This window comes from Solanum pennellii, chromosome 4 (assembly GCF_001406875.1).
Source record: "Solanum pennellii chromosome 4, SPENNV200".
NCBI classification, from domain to species: Eukaryota; Viridiplantae; Streptophyta; class Magnoliopsida; order Solanales; family Solanaceae; genus Solanum; species Solanum pennellii.
The window spans coordinates 2,914,769-2,933,458 of NC_028640.1; the positions used below are offsets into that span (position 1 = coordinate 2,914,769).

General features: G+C 27.6%; 2 protein-coding genes across 2 annotated transcripts; both read left to right on the forward strand.

Moving 5' to 3' along the window:
• Positions 1-6,820: 6,820 nt before the first annotated feature.
• On the forward strand, positions 6,821-9,675 carry LOC107017140 (uncharacterized protein At5g23160). Its single transcript, XM_015217413.2, has 2 exons — positions 6,821-7,286; positions 8,928-9,675. The coding sequence occupies exons 1-2, from the start codon at positions 6,942-6,944 to the stop codon at positions 9,480-9,482; spliced, it is 900 nt and encodes a 299-aa protein (XP_015072899.1). The 5' UTR covers positions 6,821-6,941; the 3' UTR covers positions 9,483-9,675.
• Positions 9,676-13,576: 3,901 nt separating this feature from the next.
• On the forward strand, positions 13,577-18,096 carry LOC107015721 (ATP-dependent Clp protease proteolytic subunit 2, mitochondrial). The gene is made up of 2 exons (XM_015216093.2): positions 13,577-13,964; positions 17,412-18,096. The coding sequence occupies exons 1-2, from the start codon at positions 13,673-13,675 to the stop codon at positions 17,828-17,830; spliced, it is 711 nt and encodes a 236-aa protein (XP_015071579.1). The 5' UTR covers positions 13,577-13,672; the 3' UTR covers positions 17,831-18,096.
• The last annotated feature ends 594 nt before the right edge of the window (positions 18,097-18,690 follow it).

The window sequence follows — 18,690 nt, forward strand, 5'->3', positions numbered from 1 at the left end:
GAACGTGGTTGCAGCAAAATATAGTCATATTGACGTGAAACGCATGAAGATCTACTAATTTTTCTTAAGATTTGACGTAGTCATGAATTTTTTTTTTGAAAAATAATATTTAGGAAAATTATTTTGACATAAAATTATTAAATTTTTTTGGAATTTGAAAAACTCTAAAAAGGCTATTTGTATAATTTTTACTCAAAATCATTCATAAAAATTAGAAAATAGCTTCAATTTCAGAACATCATTTTCAACTTCTATTCAAACATTGTTTTTTTTTTCTTTCGAATTTCATATTTTTTATATATATCAAAATGTTCATTTAAAACTGACGTATATTTATAGGCAAATATATTTTAGTTCAATTGCAAATTTCTTTCTTAGAATTTCACAATTTTTATGTTAAAATGCTCATTTAAAATAATGACGTATATATATCGGCGAATATGATTTACAAATTTTATGTCCAAACTCCATAGGCCAACTTAAAACAATGTAAATATCAGTGAAACTATAGTTTGACTTATAAATTATGTAGAACTCAATAAATTTAGCTCAAATTCTATATTCATGTTTATTAATTAATTTATGTAATATATATAAATAATTTATTCAGAACTCGTACATTTAAAATTATTATATTTTTCTAAATGTGAGATGAAAATGAAAACATAATGCTTAACCTTAAAGCTGACAGCCATATAGTTCGTGTTTGCAACTTTGTACACGAGTCCAACTTTGTGACTTTTGTCAAATTAATTTATAATTAAAATTCTCAAAATAAAATAAATGATAATTTATTTATTTTTTTCAAAATAAATATGAGTCCACATCATATTCATAAGGTCACACTCTTATGAATATGATTAAATGAAAAAATAGTCATTTTAACCCTAAGGATCGCTTGATATGAAAAAATTAAAAATAATTAAGCGTTTGGCCATAAATTTTCAAATAATCTTGGCAAATATTATTTAAGTGAAAATTTGGGTGAAATTTCACCATGTGTTTGGTCATATGATTTGGGAAATATATTTCACCTTTTTAGAAAAATATGATTTATACCCATAAGTTTTAAAAACTATTAAAACTAGCTATAAGTTTGTATTACAAGTCAATGGGATGTTCGTTACAACAATAAAAAATAGTTTCCATCACACTAGAGCAATGTGGTAATTTGGAGCGAGCGCAACAAGTATCATTCCATACATTGTGAAGTAGACGAAGCACATGATTTTATTACCTTGAGTTAATTTTTCATCATTTTCATCAACAATCATATCATTATTTAATATTCAGTAAATATTTCATCACTATTTTGGTGTTCACGTACAAAAATTATATAATACAACACAAACAATTACTATAGAGGATGTTTTTGTAAAAGATAAAAGTTTGGGGTAAAATTTTAATTCAAAAGATCTCAAATAATGAGATTTTGCCCAAATACTAAAAAAAACTAGTATTTAGAAATTTAGGATATTTGCCAAATAATGACAAATTGTATGGACAAACATTATTTGTCAAATTTTTCCCCAAATATTATTTGGGAAATCTATGGTCAAACGGGTCCATATATAATGTATTTTAAAGGTAAATATATGTGCCCACATAGACACATTATTATTTATATTTATGTAAAAATATTTTTTATGTACACCTCGACACATATGTACTTCGAAATACATTATTAAATTGTATTGAAATAAAAAATTATTTTCAAAACTTAATATAATAAAACAATTTCGATCAACATCCAAATATATTTCAAACCTTATCCGCTTTAAATATATATATATATATATATAAATCTACTTGTCAATAGATGGACTTTGTTTTAATATTTTATAGTGAAGTGATATATATTTTTGCTCAATAAAGAGACATGTAATTATTAAAGAGTTAAAAATAAGAGCAAAAGTCGTAGCTACTCACTTCTCTAAATTTTTTAATTTTTATTATAGTTTGTTTTTTAATAGTATTCTTCAAATTTTTATATTAACAGCGTCGTACACTATTGAAAGAATTATAAAATATTTTATGAACAAAGTTTGTACATTCCTGATAAAAAAAAAATTCACTGAATTTTTTACTGAAAAATGTTGAATTTCTAATTTTTGTTTGAATCAATGAAAAGGAAAAAGAAAAAAGTAATTTTTCTTATGAGATAAAAATTAGGAAGTTTTCAACTACTTCATTGAGTATATATTGTTTTCGCTAATATTTCAGTGAATAGTTATTACGTAACAAATTAAATTATAACGTTTGGAAATAACTTTGAAAAATAAGTTGATTTTTTATTTATTTTTTGTGCTTAATATGTAAGCTATTAAAAAAAATATTATTCTAGTTGAGATGTGTAGAAAAGGATCGAGTTGTGGGAAGCAGACGATCCGATTTAAACTAAATTTAAAAAACTTTAGTTTGTAATTTTTATAAAGAAGATTAAAAATACAAAATAAGATAAAGGGAAATATTTTTTTTTAAAGAAAAAAATGTTTTTCAAGAAAATCAAAAACCAGAAAATATTATTATAAAAATGTTTAGTGTATAGTAAGGCATTCAAAGAAAACATTATTTGGTAAACTAAAGTAACCTCATAAATATCTAACTAATAAAATATGTAGCAAAATTACAAAATAGAGTGGCAAACATGCACCTTCTTTATCTTCTATTTTTTAAAAAAATAAAATAAATATATTATATAAAATAGTGTTTTATCCAAATTTTGACTTTGAGATTCATCTTTACCTAATCATTGATTGAGTGTAGTACACAAATATAGAATTGATGAATTTTTAAGTTTAGATTTGGACCCATAAGTAGGAACAAAACAAAATTTGTATAATGAAATTAACAGAAAATTAAATGATTCAACATAAGAATATTAACTTGTAGGCCCTCAAGTTTTTGTTTTTATTTTTCATTTATTTCTTTATTTTATGTTATTTAATTTTTGTTTTGTCTTGGAATTTTCTTCCTAATTGATGAAAAAAAAAAGTGGAATTGTCAAATAACTTGAACTTAATTAGCCATGATGTAGGAAGAATTTGCATACGTTTGATCTTACTCCTATAATTAACATGAGATTTAGGGTGTTTGATTATGTTTGGATTTTTTATTAAAGTGTTCATCTTTTTGTAAATATTAAGAGTCATTTGTATAACGATCTTTCGCCTTAATATTTTTCGTAATTTCTAAAAATAATAATTTTACATGAATCTGTATATTTTTAAAAGCGTAAGATAACTTTTTTTTGTTGGTATTATCGCTTCAATAATGGTTCTTAAAGGGTACAATCACTTCAATTATGAGGAGATACCACATAAATAAAATAATTAATTTTGTTATCAATAATTCAATAAAGTCTAAAAAATAATATAAATTCTATAAAGAATTTGATCAGAAGAAGAAAAAGAAAATAAAAAATGGTGTGTGATAAAGGAAAAACTTAAGATAGGAAAAAATATTTTAAATTAAATTAATATGTGTCATTTAATAATTGTTGCGTGAACACACTTATTTCTTAATTTTTTTATTATGTTTCCTTAATCGCTTTGTTTTAATAGAGTTTAGGTCTATATTCCTTCTTCATGAAGAAAAATGTCATATTATCTAAATCGATATAAAATATGTAGTTGTATAAAGTCTAATTAAGACATTCAAAAAATGCCTCACTAATCATAATCGAGCATGTCTCATTCATCTTAATTGAGGATGTTACTAGACAAATAAAAGTTTATTTGAAATAAAAGCACTAGTGTAAATATATACGAGTTCGGAGTCTAAATGGTATAAAATGTTAACAAAAATTTTAAAATGGTATATGAATTTTTATTTTAACCAAAAGGTCAAAATCGCTGAATGAGCAGCGATTTCTCTCGCAAGAAAAAAGTAAAATCGCAACAGTAGCAGCGATTTGCAAAATTTGATTTTTTTAAAAGAAATCGTTGCCTTGACAGGAATTTCCAAAATAATTTTTTAATAAATCGTTACCTAAGCAACGATTTCTTTAAATTATTTTTAATTATTTATTTGAAATTAAAAAAAAAATAAGAGCAAATCGCTTCAGGACAGCGATTTGTCTCCAAAAATTTTTATTATTATTTTTTTAGTCAATTTTTTTTTAAAAAAAATATTATTTTAAAATTTTTAAAATAAAATTTTAAATTTTTTTTAGAAATTTTAATTTTAAAATTTTTTACTAACTTATCCAAAATAAAGTTTTTAATGATTTTTTAAAATATGTAGTAATCAAAATTTTAAAAAAAAATTTAAAAAAAATTGGAGACAACTCGCAGCGATTTGCTCTTAATTTCTCTTTTTATTTTAATTTCAAATAAAAAAATTAAAGAAATCGCTGCTTAGGCAGCGATTTAATAAAAATTTATTTTGGAAATCACTTTTAAAAAAAAATTTAAAAAATTAAATTTTGCAAATCGCTACTATTGCAGCGATTTTGCTTTTTCCGGCGAGCGAAATCGCTGCTCTTCTAGCGATTTTGCCCTTTTGGTTAAAATAAAAATTCATATACCGTTTTGAAATTTTTGTTAACATTTTATACCTTTAGGCTCCGAACTCAAATATATATTACCTCCCATTAAAGAATCGCGAAAATAAATGTAATGAGCGAAAAATCATTTTTCTCACCTTATTAATTATCAAGGACTATGTTGCCACAATTAGACCATACCCTAGCAAAAAAATAGAGTCGAAATTTCATAAGATCCTAATAACTATAGATCGAATCTATCCAATTTTCTAAATACCAAATACACCCCCAAATGTTGTTGATGTCAACGAACTTGCTCAACAAGACAAAATATAGAAACAAAAAAGGACATTATGTGAAATAAAAAGCCAATATAAAACAACATTAGTATCTTTTAGAAGCAACATGCAATTAACATAACAAAACTAAGACGTAAAAGCCAAATTCATTGTATATTATATATATATATATGTGTATATTGTGAAGATGATTTAAATTTGATTGATGTCACTTTATTGTTATTATTATGGCTAAAGTAGAATAAAATTAGTTAGTAATGAACAACCAAAAAAAGACGGACATAATGATAAGTAAATCAATGATTTGTTTGATACGTAAGAAAATCTTTTCCACATATAAAAAAGTTGTTATTTATTTTTAATATATATCTGATACGTATGTGATATATATATATATATATATATATCTATATTTTCTATGTATCAAACACATCATAAAGAGAAGAAAACTCTAGTTTTAGATGTATTTACTTTTTTTTTAGTGTAAAAAAATTATATAATAGAGTCTTATATTGAGGTGATTGCAAGAACATATATCTTTCATATCAAATTTGAGATAATAATTTTAAAAATTTCATAATAACATATAATAATTCTTAATAGTTAGAAGATTCTCTAATATTAAGAAAAATAACTTGTCAAAAAAAAAAAAGAATCTCTCACCATGTAATTGTGAATATAAGAAAAGAAGAAAAGTATTGAAATTTAAATTTAATAAGTTATAAGAGATTTATAAATCACTTTTGATTGATAAATTTTAAAATTTAATTCTTGTAATATCTTGTTAAATATATTAATTTTCAAGTAATTAAAATATATTCTCTTAATTTTTTTGCTTATGATAATTCTCGATATATTGTTATTATATGTAATAAGCTTCCAAAGGTTTAAATATAACATATCCTTTTGTATATAAAAAGATCAAAATACACCCCATTAATTAAATACATTGAATCATATAGTATAAAAGGTAAAAAGAAATATCACTCTCCTTCAAACGTATAAATAGCTAAAAAGTTTAATGGATAAAATACATATCTCTATTAAGTTAAAAAAATTTACTATAAAATTCAATGTCTAATCTATCACAAAAATATCATGTACCTAACAAAGTTTTCTCACAATTCATTGATACATTAAAGTAGCTATCAATTTTTATTGTTTTGAAACTAGAAAAATCCATCACAAATATTAAAATGTTACATTTTTTGTACACAATCTAAAAAGAAAAAATGTACCCCTAGGGAGTTGTTAAATTACTAGAAAATAATGTCAATATTATAAGCAGGATATTTGGTATATCACCTTAGTAATTTCAAATTTTAGTTGATAAGAACGAAAAAACTTTTATTAAAAATATCACCTCCTAAAAATTAAGCTTATTCCCTTGATTATGATCGAAATTTCAGAGATATACCTTAATTAAACTAAGTTTTTATTATCCCTGAATTTTTTTTAAAAAATATTTATACACCTTTTGCCTTATTGGCACACTCCGTGATTCCACTCAATTGAGGCGCATGGGAGATGTTTGGATGCCACATAAATAAAAAAGGTGCACAAAATTACAAAAAAATGGATTTAGAGTAATAGAACCTTGGTTTTGTTAAAGTGTGTCTCTAAAATTTCGATCATAGTCTAGTAGAATATTTGTTCATTTTTTCGATCTCGATATAAATAATGAACCCGAGGTGGGAAATAGGTTAGAAATTGACATGAAATTTTGAAAGTTTGTGCCACGTAAAACAAAAGGTGTACAAAAATTTTTAAAAAGAAAGTTCAGGGGTAATAGAAACTTAGTTAGTTAAGGCGTGTCTCTATGATTTTAATCATAATTCAGAAAAATACTTGTATATTTTTTCGATCTCGATATAAATAATGAACCTGAGGTGAGAAATAGGTTAGAAATTGACATGAAATTTCGAAAATTTTTATTAATATATAATATAAATATATGTAATACATACTTCATTTTGACTAAGCACTATTATCTTGACCAACTAGAAGTATAAATCAACACTTATTTCCTTTTAGAAAATTTGCCAACTACTCACCAAAAAAGACTTACAATTCCAAAAATTTTCTATCTTTTTTTTTCTTCCTAAAATACCCCTCTCCATGCCTAAACTTTTTTTTCTTCATTTTCCATAGCAAAAATGGAATTTGATAGTCCAAAAAAAAACAAAAAACACAGAAAATCATATTTGCTGAGTTGTTTTGGATTTTCAATTATTGAAAAAGAATTTCTATCTGTTAATAAATCAATCAAGAAAAAAAATAAGTCAAAATTGTTCTCTTTTTCTAAAATTTTACGGAAGAACTCGTCGGCGGCGAAAACTATTCCGGTGGACATTTCCGATAAGTTCGATAACCGGAGTAAAGAAATTCATGTGGTTAAGTCGGAGAAAGTTAAAACTCCGTCGATCGCCGGCGACGTGACTCAGGCGCCGGCGATTAAAAGTCAAAGTCAAACGAATATACATGAGAAGGATATAAAAAAGGTAAGTAGATATTAGTACTAGTAAATTTGATAAAATTCTTTTTGTTTTCAATTTAAGTTCGATATTTATTTTAGGCTCGATTAATCGAAATTTATACCTAAAAATCTTATTTTCAACAGAAAACATTGATAAACGATTTCATATCTAGAACTCAAACTATTCTACTATAACCTTTGATGATTATATATACATATTATATATTGATCATATTTTTGTGAGATTGTCAATTTATTTCTTAATATTTTTTTTTATATTTATTTGATCAAAACTTGTATTTGTTTTAAGAAATTACTTAATAAATATAAATAATTTTTTTCAAACTCAAGAAACTATCGTTTTCAAAATTCAAAACTCTTTTAAGACAAAAGACTTCTTATTCGGATATTAAGAAAAAATTCTTTTATTTATAGAGAAATTTTAAGTAGAATTTTTTACTTTTCTTTGAAAATTCTCTTTATAATAGACATTCACTATATATTAATACAAATTCAAAATTGTGATCTCACCTTTAATTTTTTTTATTTACAAACTAAAACTTGAAATTTCTAGTTAATATTAATAAAGCTTATCTATTCCAATACAATTTTTGATGATGTATTCTTTGTTATTTAACTAAATATCTAGAAGTACAAGAAACCATATTATAAAAAACGAAGAAAGGAGTTCAAAATTATATTATATCCTTACATAAAGGGTTGTTTGGTAAGAAGGAGGTTATCCTATAGATTGAGATATTTTATGAGATTAATTATTTTATTATTATAAAAAAATCATAAAAATTAATAATTTTGAGATTAACCAGTATCCTTAAATAAATGTAAGATAAAATAATTTTTTATATATATATATATATTTAAAATTATTATCCATTATCTTTCGTACCAAAAAATCAGGTAGAGTTGTTATTCATTATCTTTCGTACCAGCAAATCAAATAGAATTATTATCTATTATCTTTCGTATCAACAAATCAGGTAGAATTATTATCTATTATCTTTTGTATCAACAAAAACGAGGTGAATGTAGGTAACCTACTTTATTTAATAAATTTCTATATTATACAAAGAAGGTGGTATAAAAGTATAAGAAATTAGATTTACTCCATCTATTGTTTCTAGGTAACACATTCATAATCTTTTTTCAAATCCATGTTTAGTAATTAGAAGAAAAAAAATTCTTAAGTGAAATATAGGAAATCTTTAATTTCTCACTCTTTTTGATAGAATTTATATTATTTGCATGTTTTCTCCTCTTCAATTTTAGTGCTTTATTTGGTTTAAATTATTGAAAAATGAAAAACTTTAACACTAATTGATTAATTAATTCGACGTTTATGATCATACTAGTCATTGATAGCTTGTGTTGCTTACGGGTCCAATAAAATTAATGTTGCATTTATAATTTATTTAATCGTAAATATAAACTATACTTAATTATAAAGCCTTGAAATTTAAATGTTACATTATGCTCCAATTTTCCCCATTTAAAGCCCTGAATTATTTCAAATATTTTTCATTTTATTTGAATTTATGAAATTAAAATTGTGTTTAGTCATACATCTTTTTTCCCTTCTTGTCCTCTATTTATCTTAAATGAATAATACACATATTTAACATTATTATTTTTTACCTTTTTTTTTCAGAAAAAGGACCATAAAACAAAGGACATGATTCACAAAAAAAACAAAAGTTTGGATAAATTATTAGACAAGGTACGTGACAGTTCAACGTGTCAAGATAATTTTTCAAGAAGCATTACGATTTCTGGTTCACTTAATATGAACCACCTTATAAAAAATCCAACAAAAGATAAACACGAGATCAAATTATCCCACTCAAAATCTCTTCCACCACAAAAACAGAAGAATCCGGAGAAAAAAGTCAACGACGATAAAAAGTCACGTCAACGACGAGAAGACGTACTAAGTGATGACAATTTTGACTCAATTATGGGAATGTCTATTCTAATGGTGACCCTATTGATAATGTTGTTTTGGGGTAAGGCTTGTGCCATTGTTTGTACGTGTGCATGGTTTTATTTTCTCCCTCGATTTCGAACGAAAAATGAAGCGGTGATCGCCGGAAAAATTGACGGGGTCGCCGGAGACGTTGATCGGAACTCGGAGGAGTACAAGAAGAAGGTGGTGTTGGAAGGATTTTTGGAGAGAAATCATAGAAATGGTGTTGGATTTTTGTAGGTATTTTTTTCCAATGAATTATTAATTTTTTTTCTTTTTTTTTTGGGGGGGTCCATGTTGGGGGGGGGGCTATTTTCTATTCATTTATTTAAAAAAAACACTTGTTTTTTTCATTTGTATAAGAATTTTGTGTAGATTTTAGACATATATACTGAGCATACTATAGTTTCGCGCTGTATACAGATATAAAAAAGTTTATCCTCAAATTATTATAAATACTTTGAATTATACGAAATTGTTAAAAAAAAAGGAAAGAATATTTAAATATGAGAAATTAAGAAAATACGAAAAATATTCAGTTTTTTTTTTCTTTTTCTAACCATAATTACTACTATGTAATTTTCTCGCACTATATACTTTAGTTAAAAACTCGAACTAATTAAATGTAAGTTTAGCATTTAAATAACCTAAAAAGATTTTTAAAGCGTTATTAATGCACAATGAATAGATATATTTAATGAATTAATTGGTCGTACTTAACAATGTCATTAAAGCCGGCGGCCATCATTTACGAGCCTTTGATATTTGACTATACACCGTTCAGATTACGTTAATTCGATTATTTTTTTTAAAAATAAATATTTAAAATTATAAAAAAAGTACTATTAATTGCATTTTTTACATATCAATGTAATAAAAATATACAAAATATTTTTAAAATTTTTGTAATTTAATTCTAAAAAAGGTAATATGACAATTAATTGTGCACGTATATGTGCATTTTTATGTTACAATTAATTGATTGCACAAATTTTATTTATTCATAGCTATTGTTGTTCACGTCTAACATTATTAACCACTATCATCGCCGTTCATTATTCTTAATTATTATGATTTTTGTCACAATTATCGATAGTTTTTTTTAAAAAAAATTATCAGTAGTTTATTGTCAATATTTTTCATTTAATTTACAATTATCATCATATATTGATTAATGTCGAAAATTATCAATAATTTGACCCGATTAATCTCATAATTTAACTTAATGATATTTAACTTTTATAATCACAATTTGAATTTTCGCTCAAGAATTTTTGTTAAAAAAGTAACAAATGAATAGATAAATCCTAAAAGATATTAAATAGATAATAATTCATACACTCAATATAGAAACGGGTTGAAATTGAAGATTAAATTGTGCTCAATTAAGAATTTCTCTTCAAATGGATTAAGCTTGAATGAGTTGAGATTGAACCCAATTCAAATCATCTTGAGCCCAACCCTTAAAATTTTGGGCGGGTTACCTATGTTTGAGTTCATTTTTGACACCCCTAAGTCATCACCATCGGTCACTATTATATAATGAAAAAATACATAAAACTCTTCTGAACTTCGACGGATAATTAACTTTTGTACTTATACTACATGAACGTTTAAACACTCTCTTAATATCTTTTAAGTGAATTAAATACAACCCTAAAAAAATGACGTGACAAAAAAATAAATTAACTCACCTAATAGCGTGTAAAGAAAAATCTAAAAAATCAACAGAATCTTTTATATTATTATATGACTTAACTTAACTTCATCATCAAGTCTCAACTTATCTTTGTAATATCTCCCAAAACGAGATTCATGTGATTCTATGATAACAAATATAATAACATTTTCATTAACCACTCGTAGTCTCCTTATTAGTAACTCTCAAAATATTATAAGCCAAAATATATAATATTTGAAGATATTATCAATTTGAAGATATGCTAAATCATTATAAAATTATTAAGATATTAATTTAATTATTAAAATTTTATTAAATAATTATAAAAAAACACTTAAAAGCAAGATGACCAAGTGAATCATGCACATGAGTTGACCGACGACATCTAGCTCAAAAATAGGGATGACAATGGGGCGGTGTAGGATGGGGAGGTGCGGGTTGAGCTTAACCCGCAAATTTTTTAATTCGCTATGCCCCGCATAATAACTCTTTTCATTTTCAACGCGTCTCACCCCGCCCCACATAACTTTTTTATTATTTTCTTTTTCTAGTTATGTTTGATACTAAAAACAAAATTCATGTAAATAAATTTATTTTTTCATTAAGTTGTATTAATTTAATAGGATAGTGACTTCAAATTTTATTTGTAAAGTCAATTGGAAAACATGTAAGAAATGTATTATTTTTTATTGAACAATTTTTATTGATTATCTTGAATATTTAGTAGTTTTAATGAAATTATTTGAGAAAATGGTCAAATGCCCCCTAACTATTAATCAATTCTCAACTACACATCAATACTTCACAGGGTCCTATTACCCCCTGAACTTTTTATTTTCGATATCTTTTAACCCTTAAATGCTGACATGTCTAAGAAGGTGAATACACCTCCTTTAGGCGCGTGAAGATGTATCTAAAACGTATTTTCTGTGTTTTGAAATCCGCATATAAGTCCAAATCAGCCTAAAATAAGTCTTCCAATTACAATTTGCATTTCTAAGCCCCTTTTCTCCCACAAATCTTTCATCATCTTCCTTTCTTCTACCATTTTAAAAGCTTGAAGATTGGGAACAATTTCAAAGCTTCAATGGTAACTTCGATTTCAAATCTTGAACCTTTAGGGTTTTTTAATCTTCTCTAATTTTTTTTGCTATCAGATTCAAGGTTCAAATTTATTTTCCTCACTAATAAATATAAAATTGCAAGGTCAACTAGATCTAGGTATGGAGCTTGAAATTTCTTCTCAATATCAATGCCCAAAAATAAGTTATTTCCCTCTTCAATTCATAAATATAAAACCACAACGTATGTACACTCATTCTTTTCACCTTCCTCCAGCAAACAGAATCATGAAACGTTAGAAAATATCGATTTTCAAGATCTAATTTTTCATTCAAAAATTAATTTTATTTATTTTTAAAAAATTACATCACATGATACATAGCATTGTTAAAATTATCATGTGCTGAACAAATAATCTTGAAGAAGAAGAAGAAAGGTTTATATCATTCAAGAGTAAACATGTGGTTATGTTTGGAATTGAGAATTTAACCTAATTGAAAAAAAATAAGTTAAGAGAAGTGGGGTCTATTGTATCGGTATCTTGAAATGAATAAGAAAATAAAATTAAATAAAATGGGCCCACCTAACTCATGTATTCAAACATATGTGTATATCTGGGTATGACAAAAGTTGAGCGTTTAAGGGTTATAAAATATCAAAAATAAAAAGTTCAGCAGGGTAATAGGACTCCCGTAAAATTTAGGTGTGTAGTTGAGAATTGACTAATTAGGTTGAGGGGTCATTTGACCGTTCTCTCAAATTATTTTAATAAATAATGTTCTACCACTCTTATAACATGTAAAAAGTTAAAATTAAGTTTGAACCACATAAAATCACATATGCCAGCAACCCGCCCCGCCCCAAATTAATTTTTAAAAAACCCACTTCAACCTGCTCTGCATTCGTCCCGCCCCACACAACCTTAAACCGCCCGCCTCACATAAAGTTAAACCTACCCGCCCCATTGCCATCCCTACTCAAAAGCTAACAATGACACTTTGTAGGATAATCAAAATGTTGAATCTCTAGTTGTGTATAGACAGACCAATTCAGTTCGATTTTAAGCATTATCAATTTAACTTATTGATTAATTGATTTATAGACATGTTAAATTGCTATAGAGATAGATTTTTAAATTTTATCGTTTTAAATTATGGATTATCAATTTGTGGATATCCTAAATCGTTATAAAATCATTAATATATCAGTTAAATCATTAAAATTTCACTAAAATAAATATAAAGAGAAAGTCACTTATAAACAACGAACAAACTAAACGAACCATACACTTGAGTTGACCGACGATATCTTGCTCAAAAGCTAACAATGGTACTTTGTATAATAATAAAAAATTTGAGACACTAAAGAATGAAAGTATTGATTACCGATTGACCAGTTAAAAAACCCTTCAAACCTTTAAAAATCAATCCAATATCAAAAAAATAAAATAAAATCATTATCGAAATGAATAAATCAAAAGCCTATTAACGATAAACTAATAATTAAAAAGTTGATTCAAATTAATATTAATTTCGATTCGATTTTGAACCGCGTATTTTAATTTACTTATTTTCTCATAATAATGAACAAATTTAACTCTTTACCCCTCAACCCAAAACACAGTTCTTATCGCTTTTTTCTCTTCAAACTCACTTTCCTTGTTTCTGCATCCAAGATTCATTCAACCATGCGAACCCAAATTGTTCACAAACTATGGAATCGAAGAATCAATGGAACCCCTTTGAATAGTAAGAGATTTTATGGGTTAATACCAATGGTGATTGAACATACTTCAAGAGGAGAAAGGGCTTATGATATATTTTCAAGGTTGTTAAAGGAGAGAATTATATGTATTAATGGAGCAATTGATGATGCTACTTCTCATGTTGTTGTTGCTCAGCTTCTTTTTCTTGAATCTGAGAACCCCTCTAAGCCTATTCACATGTATCTCAATTCTCCTGGTGGCGCCGTTACTGCTGGTTAGTGTTTTTTCGAATTGTTGGTTTTATTGATTTGCGGTTGTGAATTTCGGTTTAGTTTTGGTTTTGTTAGGTTTGTGGTTGTGGAAATGAAATTGGGTATTTGGGGATTTTGGATTAGTTTTGCTATATTGATTGTGGAAATGAAATTGGGGTTTAGTTTAAACTGGGAATGAGATTGGATATTCAAGCTCCAGATTTGATTTTTGTTTTGCTTTGTTCTTGATTGTATTTGGGATAAGAAGGATTTAATGTAGTTTTAGTTTTTGCATCTACTATGAGGAAGTAGATGGTTTGCGTGTTCGATTCTCCAAAAGTACTGCATTTTTGGAGGACTTTTGGAGGATCTGACATGGATGCGGCTGCATTTTTGGAGAGTCTGAGCAACATAGGAATTTAGCTTGAAACTGAAAATGAGAATAGATAGTTCATTATTTAATCTCAAGATTCGATTTTTATTTGGATAAGACAATTGAATGTAGTTTTATAGAGTACATTTTTTGCATCTCCTCAGAGGCAAATAACATGTCGACGGGCTTATTGTTTCCTTTCTAATCTTAAAAAGGGAGAGGAACAAGAGTATTGCTCACCATTGTGCTTTCCTTTTGCTTACACCATTTTTTGAATGTTACGGATTTTTGCTCTTTGTCGAGCTACTTCTGATAGCAACCAACTTCGGATTCTCTTTAAGGCACCGTTTTTAGTAGGGATTTGAATAGAGGGCTCAATGTTGTTGGACTCATCTTTACAGAGAGGAGTGAAATGAAATAGGGATTTAGCTTAAACTGGAAACGGGATTATATATTTATCTTTTAATCTCAAGATTTGAGTTTTTTTTCTTTTGTTGATTGTTTTGGGATAAAAACAATTGAATGTAGTTTTGAAGAGTTTTAGTTCTTGCATTTCCTCAGAGGATAGTAATCTCTACAGAGAGAAGTGAAATGAAAATTTAGCTTAAAGCTGGAAATGAGAATAGATATTCATTTTCCAATCTCAAGATTCGGTTTTTATCTGTTTGTTGTTAGTTGTCTTTGGGATAAGTCAATTGAATGTAGTTTCTAGAGTGTCAGTTTTTTGCAGCCCTCAGAGGCAAATAACAATGTTGACCGGCTTATTGTTTCTTTTCGTATCTTAAAAAGGGGGGAAATAAGAGCGGTTACACCATTTTTTGTGAATGCTACGGCTTTTGCTCTTTGTCGCACTACTTCCGCTAGTGACCAACTTCGAATTCTCCTTAAGGCACCGTTTTGAGTAGGGATTTGGAAAGAGGGGCTCAATTTTGCTGGCTCATCTTTATAGAGAGGAGTGAAATGAAATAGGGATTTAGCTTAAACTGGAAAGGGGATTATATATTTATTATTCGATATCAAGATTTGAATTTTATCTTGTTGTTGGTTGTCTTTGGGATAAAAAAAAATTGAATGTAGTTTTCTAGAGTTTTAGTTTTCGCATCTCCTCAGAGGAAAATAATCTTTACAGAGAGAAGCGGAAGGATGTTGGGTCCCACATTGGTTTATATGGTCTTAGGTCATCCTCCCTCATGAGCTAGCTTTTGGGTTTGAGTTAGCCCACGATCCATTTCATTATCAATGAAAATGTGATTTGTGAAAAGATTCGATCTTTGAAAAGAGTATTTCCAAATTGTTCTTTTGAGGACACAAAGCTTCATATAGAACACTTCCGTTTGGGTTGATTAAGGCCTACATTAGTTCTTATACTTACATTAGGTCCAGGGCCACTAGTTTTTTTTTGTTGTTGTATGTTATTGCAGAGATAAGTGGAGGATTTGGAGAATTCCTAATTTGTCTTTGAATAAAGAAATCGTTTGTATAAAATGGTATATTTATTGTACGGAAAGGATGGTGAGGACTCATATCCTGACTCCAAATATTTGGGATTGAGGCGTACTTTATATTCATTATAAATCATCATGCAGAAGAGGGGAGATGGTGTTTTGGGTTTTCAGTTGGCTGCTCTTATTTATTTTATTTCTTTGGCGTGCAATCCTATCATCATTTATGTTATACCCTTTTCGACGATTATTTTATTGTTCGCTCCTTGGATGTGTGAGTCTCTAACCTTTCCCTTTATGTTTTATTCAATTTTTTCTTTTCTTTTTTGAACAAAGAAAAACTGTTTTCGTTTATCTGTCCTTGAATACCAATTTTTTTTCTTTTCTTAAATGATCATGATTTGCTTCAAATTTTCTCTCACATTTGTTTTAGGTATTCGAACTGATTTTTATGTGATCAAGATAATGAAATCTTTTAACTTCATCAAAAAAAAATTAATGAAATCTTTTAAGAGTTATAATTTAACCTGCATATTTTTGTGTCTTAATTATGCTCTCATAACTCAGGTGAATCAAGAAAGAACAAGTGCTTTTTTTGTGTGATTTTGGAAAAAGATGCAAACTTTTAATCTTTTTTGCAATCTTGGCCTTCATATGTATGTATAAGGCATACCTGCTGACACTAAGGTAGTAGAATATTGTGTGCAATGTTGTTAATGGTTGGATTCCAAAGCACGGTTGGCATTATGACTGTGAGACTGATTAAGGATATTCAGTGTGCTAAATAATTACTGTAATAACTCTCAGTATACACATACTCGGTCTAGAGCAGTGATCTTAGCTTAATAGTGAACTGTCTTGAGTTTGACTATATATGACTAGTTGGAATACCTTGGCCAATGATTATCCTTTTTTCGAACAAAAAGAAGCTGCGTCATTGGATAGTAGGAGACGGGAAAGCTAGCTGAAGATGCATAGAATGCCCTGTTAGGAAGACCACTTTAAGAAAGTATTTTCAAATTAATGGCACATCTTAGGATATATAGGATCAGGAAGATCTAATTCAAACCCCCTTAGGTAACAGCCTCCACGTTAAACCCCCTTATTACCATTAGCAAGAACTTGTTATAGTTGCGTATCATAAGTTTTTTTTTTCTTCTTGAAACTGAATATGTGTTAGTTGGATATCATAAGTTTATGTTGGAAATGTATAAAGTTGGATTAATTTGGAAACATTGGGCAATTTACTTTATACCTACTATTTCTCGTGATTTTTGGTTTCTAGTTATATTTTTTTAGTAACCATGATTGGGGCTCAACTGGTTTGAACATTGTTGGAATGTTGGATGCTATTTGTGCTATTAACGACCTGAACATTACTTTTTTTTCTTCATTTGAACTAGTCATCATATCATATATGCAAAGTTGGTTGATGATATATGTGGTTATAGTTAGACGAAAACTTTTATTTTGCTCAGAGTATCGTGCTGATACTTCTATTTTTGTGATTAAAGCTTGAACAAAATGGTCTGGCATTGGGGTTGAATTAACTTTTAATAATATAGAATCCGAGGTTTAGTTGCTTGGCTGGAAAAATTTGCAAGATCATATCTTAACGCTCACTCTTTTTTTTCTCCTTTTTTGGCATTGACTAGGTCTTGCGATCTATGATACAATGCAGTATATTCGATCTCCAATTAATACCATCTGTCTAGGTCAAGCAGCTTCAATGGGATCCCTTCTCTTAGCTGCTGGCGCAAAGGGTGAGAGACGATCTCTCCCTAATGCTTCAATCATGATTCATCAGCCCTCAGGTGGATATAGCGGGCAGGCTAAGGATTTAACTATCCACACAAAACAGATAGTTCGGGTTTGGGATACTCTGAATGGCTTATATGCAAAACATACTGGACAACCACTTGACATAATTCAGAAGAACATGGATAGGGATTATTTCATGACACCAGAAGAGGCTAAGGAGTTTGGAATAATCGACGAGGTTATAGATGAAAGACCAATGGCTTTAGTAACTGATGCTATTGCAAATGAAACCAAAGAAAAAGGCTCGAGTTAGATCGTTACTCCATCGTTGTCTTTGTTAACGTTACCTTTGCTGGCTAGTTCTCCATTTTTCGATCTACTTGTATTTTGTTTCGATGAGGTGATTTTCTCATTACTTTGATGGAATGATTTTAAGGTATTTTTAGATAGAAAGCATAGCAACTCTAAATGCTTAAAGGTGATGCTCTGAGCTCAGTTGATCCCTTCAGTAACTTTTTTGAGACTATTTTTGGCAATAAGTCTGATAAATCTGAAAAACTTTCATTTTTTGTTGTTGTATCATTTATTCTTCTCTTCTTCGAAGGGAGCGTTGGCGTCGCCAACGTGAAGTATTTGAATGCCACGTAACCTAAAAAGGTGCAAAAAAGAAATTACAAAAGAAATAAGTTAGGGGGTAATAAAACCTTATTTAGTTAAGACGTGTTTTTGAATTTCAGTAATTATTTACGAGATACTCGTGTATGACAAGTCATCATCAATTATCATAAGAATATATTTTTTTGGTGAAAGAAACATCTATATACAAGAATATTTTACTTGCAATAAGACGTGTCTTTGGATTTCAGTAATAATCTACGAGATACTTGTGTATGACAAGTTATCATTGTCATCATCAATTATCTTAAGAATATATTTTTTTTGTCGAAAGAAATATCTATATACGAGAATATTTTACTTGCGATAAGACTGATAGAATGACATCTATCAACCTAATAGAATAAATAATAGATAATGATTTATTTTTTAAATTTCAATTTGGGCTTAAAGTTAAGCTTCTCCGTCTTAAAACCAAAAATTAACAATTTATCTAAACAAAAATAAATCTAACAAATTCATTTAATACCTTTTTTTCTTTTTATGTACGCCTGTATT